General features: G+C 37.2%; 1 protein-coding gene across 1 annotated transcript in view; it reads right to left on the minus strand.

Moving 5' to 3' along the window:
- LOC103462873 (chromodomain Y like 2) overlaps positions 1–6,959 on the minus strand; it is a 32,360-nt gene extending 25,401 nt beyond the window's left edge. Inside the window, exon 1 of the mRNA XM_008405901.2 lies at positions 6,613–6,959. Coding sequence (XP_008404123.1) covers positions 6,613–6,636 — 24 coding nt within the window. The 5' untranslated portion in view covers positions 6,637–6,959. The remainder of the gene's footprint in view (positions 1–6,612) is intronic.
- Positions 6,960–9,640: the final 2,681 nt, after the last annotated feature.

Here is a 9,640-nt window from a genome sequence, read left to right on the forward strand (position 1 = left end):
GGGTTTATAGGCATCTCTGAATGGCTGCCACAGGAGATTCAAGGATTTCTCAAACATGGATGAATGAGTGAAAGCAACACTCCTTGTACGTTTTAGATGGAGGCATTACGTTATGATATAAAGCTACAAAAGTCAATTTTGTAGCTTTCCAAGTTAAATCTCATTTAGAAGAATCCTCTTCATGCTAGATTTAGACTGCACTGAAACTAGCCATAAAGTACACCATCTCAACCAGGTCTTGGGAAGATTATTAGGGCTGCAGTGCACAACTCAGCACATGTAATATAGTATCCATACAGAGCGCTAGATAAAAATTAACAAGGCTTTATATTAGGATAACATTTGTTGCTCAGTATTGAGTTGAGGATATAAAAATGTGTATGCATGGCTTAATGGTGGTGGTCATAGGGATATCCTACCAGAGAACCCACCCACCCAAACAGTCATTTACAACTGAAGTACTGCATACTTTAATTCTGCTATAACTGCTGGAATTTGATTTATGGTGCTGATCTAAAAATTATTTTAACATGTTTGCAGCAAACAGAACGGCATGCTCGCCATGGCACTAAGCTCTACGAAAAGGCATGGCATACTGGTGTTCCAAGTTTCATTTAAGGACAACACAAAATAAATCTCATATTTTTTCGTATGTTTTGTGAAATAAGTTTTGTTTTTTCTAGCCTCTTCACAATGGGCTAAAAAATTCATAAGTGACATTTGTGGAGTACTCCACATAGAAAACAAAAAAAATCAACATGAGACACTCGGTATGGAATTTGGATATATCGTCTCAAGTCAAATATTGAACTCTTTCCAAATTTCATGCAGTGACAACAAAGTGTTCAAGTCAAATTCTTAACCATGATCTCTCTCTCAAGACCTGGCTAATCTCAGTTCCTTCAGTCTTTAAGTTGCATCCATTTGACTACATCTTATTGAAGCCGTTGTAATGACAGAGCTCAAAAAAGACAGCTAATGACCCAAAGTTAACGCTTACCAATCTCCTTTGAGGAGTTCCGTTGATTCAAGATGTTCTTGTACAAAATATTCCACCTTATTCCTTGCCTGACTTGAAAGGTCAGGCAAGGTATATGTGCCATCTGAGTATATGTGCATTTTTTAAAGTCAAATAGCAAACATCAACCATTCAGATAAACAATGTGGAACAAACATAAACCAAACACACACACAGGAGTACTTTTGGAAAGTTAGGTTTCACCTTTACCCTCCAAAGTTGCTGTTCAGGCAAACTTTATAGCAAAATGTAGTCTGGTGGAAAATCTCGGCAACAACTGAAAATGTGCCATATCAGGTAAGGGCCAAGTTCTCTCTACAGTGTGCAGGAGTGAAAAACTTTGACAAATTGTTGCACTTTCTCAATTATATAACTTAAGTGCTCAATTATATAACTTAATTTAACAAGGACGCACTGACAAAGCTAAAGGATGTTTTTAAAGTAAAGTTCACAAGTAAAGAGGTTCTAAGCACAACTATGGGGAAAAAATGAGCAGCCACTGATCTGTCTCAAATGAAGGGCTTACAGCAGTGGTGTTCAATGTCAGACCTTGGGGCAAATATAATCTAGATATTTTCTCTGGTTCAACACATCTGAATGAAAGGATGTTTCCTTGCCAGGCCTCTGCAGAACTTCACAGCGAGTTGATGAGCCAATTCAACCATTTAAATCCACTCTGTTGGAGGAAGAAACTGGCCCTCGAGAATTGGAAACGGACCCCACTGGCTTAGTGCTTTTGGAAATGCATTTGCATCATTGCATGTTAATCAATTATTATGCATTATTATGTTCATTTGTTAATGGCATTATCAGATAAGCTCCTTTGTAATATTAATGAAACAAGCGATGAATCCTTGTGACRGTAAAGAAAAAAACATGACAAAACCAGAAATAAAATCTCACTTCTGTAGCAAGACAGAATTCATTTTGTACAGCGAAAATACAAAAAATATCGTGTTAAAGTAACAATATATATGTTCATCCAAAACAATTTACAAAACACATGCCTGAGTAATAAAGTATCAACAGTGAAATTATGAAGTCTGTTTGTACACACTTTAAAGCCTTTTTCATGAATCGTTTCTTAAAGTAGAAAAAGATACAAGACAGCAGCGTCGTTCATGCTTCTGCTGGTGAGTCATAGCTATACATAAGGACCTTTCAAATTAAAAAAGACCTAAAAGCCTTTCATAATGTGCAACAAAGAAGGCTTAGTTCAAAGGACACTATCCGCTATAAGCCTTGGTGATGAACTCAAAATTAACTGACACCAAAAATTCTGACAATGACTTCCATCATTTTGCCCATGTCGGTGTTTCTGGTATTTGTAACGAACAAAAAGAAGTCTTATTTGTCATTTTGGCTGTGTAAAGGTGCATAGGTAGGCTTAGCCTGGCCATTGCCAGTCTCCGCTCAATTCTAATCTCTCTTCAATGCTTCATCTGGGCTTTCTCCCACTGAATAGGATTCCTCCAGTATTCGGTCCAATCAGCAAAGAGAAAGACAGGTTATGAGAAATAATGTTAATTTTCTGTGCTGTTGCAGGATTATTGTCTGCCTGTAGTTTTCGAAGAAGTGAACAAAGCTGTTCAGTCCGTGTTGGCAACACTTACAATATTGAATTGGCATCAACAGCCATTTTGTTTGGCTAAGCACTTCTCTCTTCGCAGTGGAGGATGGTTGTTTATAGTGCGGGAAATTTCCAGTAAGCTTCATAGCATCAACCTGGTCATAAGCCACAGACAAATGTTAGTGACTGGGTAAAATATAAGACTTCAACCACGTCCATGCCTCCAGCAAGCAATCATTTCTCAATAGCCAGGGGTTCAGACCCTTTGTACGAAGCGAAGCATAGCTAACATAGGCTATGCTCATGTCCTTTTACGACGCTGCACTACATGTACAGTCTGTAAGTTGGAGTCATGTGACCTATCCAGTTTGTAGCAAGAAGTGAAAGAGATGGGGAGGTTGATAAAATGTGTTAAAGTCCATTTATCGTTACTGTATCAAGGTTATCAAATTGATTTTAGACCATATCGCCCAGGCCTACTTCTCTATTTATATAAGTATTAAAAATGCAATAATTAAGCTTTTATTAGTTTATGCCAAATTTGTGCTCCCCCCNTCTCATCTGCTAATTTCAATTTTATTCCATTGCTTTTCAGAGGAATAAAACATGAAAATTTACTACGTGGGGAAAACAAATACATTATAATACATTTTGTGTTTACAGACTGAAAAAAGTGGGAGTTTGAGGTCAAATGTATATTCGCATATCACAAAACCAGTTCCCAAACAAACAATAAAACATGCAGAATGCAGTAAAAGAAACAGGATTACTAAAAACTATTTAGTATCTCACATAACTTTCAAGGAAAGGTAACCCCCCCCMCCCCCCCCCCCAAAAAAAAACAACACTCAAATAATCTAGAAAATATTTGAATGATTCTATGGTTTGAACAATATGGCTATGTCAACAATCTTGGGGCAGCCACACCGGATGCTCAGTCACCTCTACTTTTTAATTTGATCTCAGAACATCAAGGGGAAACTAGTTGACCTGGTAGTTTACACATTTAGCATTAGAGGAAGTAAGTGAGAGGTGGTGGGCAGCTGTTGACCCAGATATAAGTGTGGGATTAGTTGGCTAAGTACTAAAACTGGCATTTAACAAACGTGTGTGCGAGTACTGCAAAAGGGTTAATATAAGTATACATTTTATATGTCTGTGCTTCAATGAACATGCGAAAGAATTATATCTTCAGCCTCTTAACAAGACCTACACGAGCCTCCCAATGACACATTTATTTTAATCAGGTGCCTTCAATGAAGGAACCATACTTGCAGAAGTATGGTCCCGAATCAAAGAACTCATCCAACTCTGGAATAATCAGCAGCTGTTTTTAATTTATTTTATTATTATTATTTTTACAAACTCCCAGTCAAATAAAAAAATAAATCACAACATTTTGGATGGACACTGTCTTTTACTAGCCATAAAAATAAACAACTTTTACCAAGCAACACAGGCTTTCAGGCACATTCTTAGTGCAAGAAAAAATATTTCTTTAGCCTAATACACAAGTGGAAGTTACCCTCAAGGAATTTTCAAAACTGCTTCTCCCAGAAGTGCTTAAAGGAAAAGTAAGCATTGCAACTAATGTTTGTGAGAGCAGCATCTAAACCTGGCCTCAAATACCCCTGTGTTGTCCGCAGTAAACTGAGACACAGAATTAAACTAGATAGACAGTAGGGCTGCAGCGATACACTTATCTCACAATACAATGCAATGAGCAATATTCTGCTCACGGTATGATATACATCATGATATTCAGCAAATGATACGATACTATACATTTTTAAGATTTTTCTGAAAGAGTTTAGACTGACAGGGTGATTTTGGTGCCATTTTGTGACTGTTCCATAGACTTGGATTGAATTAATTGAACTGATGGTGTAATACATGTTTCTGTTATGCATTTGCTTTGTTTAAATGTTAATTGTGTGGCTTTGTGTATTTGGTTATGAAGAAAAATAACATTTGCCGCCTTTTTCACATATATTAGATAGTGTAATTTTTTCAATTTCATTTTATTATTTAATTAATTATAACAGTTTAATGTACATGTGCAACTGGGTAAAAAAAATGTCACGTGTGATAGCTGTCATTTAAATCATGTGGATTTGACCTAAAACTCAAAGTACGATTTAATGTATCGATACTCGAGGATGAAAAATCGCTACTTTCTGAGGAAAAAAATATTGATAAATATTGTAGAATCGATAAAATTATAATAATAGACAGACAGACAGGTAGGGAATATAACTTATATGGATTAGCCGCACATATTTAAATATACAGASACATTTGAAAAAAAAAATTATATTGTGAGAAAGTTATATATGCTTTTGTCACTCATTTCAATATTTGTGTTCATTTCAATTATATTTAAATTGTCTAAGACACTGAATTTTGACTATTCATTAACTGAAAGCCATAATTTGAAAAGTTACAAGAAATGAAGGTTTGATATGCCGTACTTCACTCTGTGTCCTTAATCTATATAAATTCAATTTTGGATTATGAATTTTCATCATATTCCAAATTATTTTAGATGTAATGGTAAATAGGCATTTTACATTTTAAATAAGCTCTAAAAGTAAAATTTTTAAAATTATGTTATTGGTGACCCAGATACTTTTAGTTTATTTTGCGACGCATATGTCTTCTACTTATACACTTCCAGAATATTCTCATTCTAAACAAATCATATTGGAACAGAAACAACTCAAACCAAACCTTCCCTCAGTTAGTTTTGAGTGCGTTGGTTAAATCATGCATTTGGTTAAATCACACATTTAAAAACAGAGAAACAAAAAGCATACTTCATATGGCTAATGAAAATAATACCCATTTCTTATCAAAAACCATCAAAACCAGTGTTTGTCGCGCAAGAAGCTATCTAATTTTCGCAGATAGAACTATGAAAGTTATATTAAAAGTACTGCTCACATCACTGAGGCAAAGATTTTTTCACAAAATAAACTACAATTGAATTGATCTCGTCTACATTAAAAGTGGATAACAAAGTACACATAACTGAGAACAAAGTGGTATTTTTCTACGGTTTCATACATGAAACACACATTGAAATGCACATTTTAAAAAAATAGCAAGGTGAAAACTATAACCTAGCGTTTTTGATCTAATTTATTGTCCTTAACTCATCCTGCAGTATTTTCTATGGAGTTAAGAGATTATCTACATGAGAATCGGGAGAGCCCCAGCTATCTGCTGGACTTTTTGAGGCAAGTCTAAACAATGTGCACCACATCACATACAGGCTAATAAACGATGGAAAAGGCATGCTTGTTTGTCTTAAAAGGACGTCATCGTGTAATCAAACCTTCATCTCTGTGAATTGCAACATCTGACACCATAACAGGATAATGAGGCTAAAGTGCCAGGACTTTGGGTATTTTCTGGCACCGTTTCCAGAGTGATGCTGCCGCGCACGAAGGGGCAGCGTGACCTTCCAATTTGGGGGCAACTTTTCCACCCCACGCTGCGAGAGTCACTATTTCACAAATACAGACATCGGCCAGCCGCACACTCCAACCACTTTTCAGCGCTCGCTAAATGTAAACTGCCGCCTGGTTTTGTTTGATCTCGCCAGACACTCACCCAACCAATAAACACTGCCATGACAAAATACATTTTTGGTATGTTATATGCGCACCTTGAGAGCCCATCACTCAGTCTGTGGTAGCTCACCATGCCCGTCCGCTCAGCGCTGCTGCTGTCACTTTACCACGACTTTCAACTCGGCGACACACTGAGGAGTTCAGCCCCTCTATTACATCCTATTTACCACAGCCGACAAGAATCATGCTAAAGTATATCAGGAGCGACTTTAAGTAGAAGCATTAAAAAAAGCCAACCCCGTGTTTGTAAAGCGTGAAGAGGGTTAGTTTCGCCTGTTAAAGGGCTTAGGACACCGCTTTTTACATACGTGACGCCCTTCCCTTTACTTCCTAATTCCATTATTCGTCAATATTACAGAGCATATTCCGTGGACGTGCTTTTATCCTACCTCGTAAAGATCTCCTGAAGCCATTCTGGGGTGCGGACAACGGCGGCGCGGCGTTCTTGCCTGCCCTGTTGGATTTTTTTTTTGGACCCTACTCTCTCGGTGTTTCGGCGAAAGCCCCGATAGACGGGAATTAGCGAGCAGCCTTGTTATTCTGAGCAATCCGCAGTAGCAGATAGCAGACAGTGTCAATCGAGCCCGGCGCTGTGCGACGGATCGCTCCACACTTAAAACAAACAACCATCGGGGCGGTGCTGTTTACCCAGACCCAAGTGGAGGTCTGGAAATTAGTCCCCGGCTAAAGAATGCACAGCACTGATGGTCTGCATGCACCAAGCTCATCCGAGCTCTGTTGCAGTCCAACTACTCAGCGGGGGATATGTTAGATGTTCTGTATTTACTCACAGCAGCTGGAAGATAATTTCCTAATATTAACTCTACCTGTACACTTTTCTGACCTGATATTAATTTTTTTTTTTTTTTTTGAAGTAACTATGCTGGGTGCAGTGACTGGTGGCCAAATGGGAACCAGACCACCCATGTTGGCTCAGTGACATGTGCATCAGTAATTAAAAAATTTCCCATCTCATTTTTTTTATTTTAAGTGTATGTAAATATGTTGGTCATTTTATTTCAGTGATATGAGTGAGATCACTGGGGGTTTGTGGGGTGTGATAGTATTGTTAGCACTTTGAATTGCCTTGTTGCTGAAAATGTGCTATTTAAATAAAATTACCTTACCTTACCTTACCTTCTATAATAATAAAAAAAACTGAACTATGATTACTTTTTATGTGTTCCGATTGTACAGGAAATATATTAAGAGAAAGAAAATACATAAAATAAAATATCCAAAGATTGTTTTAATTTTTATTTGCTTATTCGTATTTTAAAACATACCTGTACAAAATTCAGCAGCTCATACAGGTGAATCTATAATAAAAAATTATTTTATTTCAGCAATTCAATTCAACAAGTGAAAATCACAGGGGGGTGGATTTCACTCTGTGAAACTCTTTTACACCCAATAAAATCTCAGCTTTAATTAATCACAAAATTAGATTACATATGACAATATAAAGGATGTTTAATACAGAGAATGTTATGGCCATGTTATGTTCTATCCAACAATATGGGCTGGACTGGTGACTTGAAGATAGTCCAACATGCAGCTAGTAACACCCACCAGGTGGGTAAACTGTAATCAATAACTGCAAAAGAAGCTGGGGGTTCACAGTGTGCTCCTTACAGGAATGGAAAATTGAGTGGAAGGAAAACATGTAGCTCCAAAAGCTGTACAATGAATAGGTACGATCACATTTCTACAGAGAGTTGCTAAGCAAGCCCATTCAGGAGTTTGGGGGATATTCTCTACACGTGGACTGATGTTGGTTCAGTTTGTTTTAAAGTTTAAAGTCAGTGCAGACACCTTCCCAGGAGATTTTCGAGCATGTCATGTTTTCCTCTGCTGGCAAGCTTTGTGGAGATCAGGAGATGATGATTTAATCTTTAAGAAGGACTTTGCACCCGTATTTCCTGCCGAAAGTGCCAATACCATGTTTATTGACTTTTGGTGTCACTGTGCTTGATCACCCAGCAAATACCTATCAGTCATGTTCATTATAGAGTTATAGAATGTGTCTTCCAATGAGATTTGTTTGTCTGATTAAAAGTACCTTTTGAAAATAATAACTTTTAGGCAGGTATTAAGTATGTCATTTCACAAAGCAATTTGACTTGTCTTTTAGAGCTGTTATATATTTTACACTTTCTTCTCCACTCTGCCTTAACCAATAAATAAATTATGAAAAAAAACTAAATCCCAATCCCTATCCTAACACGAACCTATTTCGTTTGACATAGTTAAAAAAAATAATAAAAATGCAGCAGCGGGTTTCAGGAAATGTTCTGTCTAGGAGAAACAAACTTGTTTCACTACGCTGAACAGGTTTCACTACAGAAACCTGTGCAAATAAGCTTGCAGAAAATATTATACTCCTACTTTACAAGCCTCCAGAATTGCAAAACACACGTATCTAATTCTCCGTATGAGACCAAAGTCAAAATACCAACCTCCAAAGTAGTTGCTAAAACAATCTGAAGACAATTTGAGAAGCTTCTCTGATGTTTTTGTTTTGTTTTTACATTTCATTTGACAATAACTGCAAATCTGTCTGTCTGTACTCTATTGGATATAAGCAAAACAATACTCTTTCTCACGTACATGTGGAAAGTATGAACTAAAATCAGTATTTTTTTTCCTCATCAAACTAAAGTATTAATATACTAACATGACAGAAAATACTTCAAAACTGTCAGCTACTCAGGTACTTTATGCTCCAATACATTATGTTTATTGTTACATTGTGGAGGGCAGAGATTTAGAAGTTTTATCATCAATCTACAGTACCTGGCACTGGTGCTTCTTCTATGTCTATGAAATGCGAGGGCCGGTGTCTTGCAACTCTTAGATGTCTCCTTGGTCCAACACACCTGGATCCAATAGCTGAATCACCTCCTCAGTGCAGTCAGGTTCTCCAGAGTCCTGCTAACGACCTCATTATTTGACTCAGGTGTGTTGAAGTAGAGACGCATCTAAAAGTTGCAGGAGACCAGCCCTCGAGGCCTGGAGTTGCCCACCCTTGTTCTAGTCTATTATCTAAATTTTTTCTTGTGTCAGGACAGGATTTTAATAGGTGGTATTCCATTACAGTACCATGCTGGAATACATGCTGCTGAAAGAGACAGTTTCTTTCATAAATGTCGCCCTGCATCTTTATAGTGCTTGATTTTATACACCCGTGGGGATGGAAGTGATTTAAAATCCTAAAATCAATGATCTGGATCAGTTTACTAAGACTTTTTTCTGTACTGTGGCAGCGATATTGCGTTTAAGTGAGCAAAAAAAGTGAGAAATGTATATAGCACAATAGCATGAAGTTGCTGCCACAATGTTTCCTATCTTGCAATACATGCTGGCATATTGATGAAAGTAAGTCCCTCAACATGCTATGTAATAATGGTAATTTAA

The sequence above is a fragment of the Poecilia reticulata genome, linkage group LG3 (assembly GCF_000633615.1).
Source record: "Poecilia reticulata strain Guanapo linkage group LG3, Guppy_female_1.0+MT, whole genome shotgun sequence".
NCBI lineage: Eukaryota > Metazoa > Chordata > Actinopteri > Cyprinodontiformes > Poeciliidae > Poecilia > Poecilia reticulata.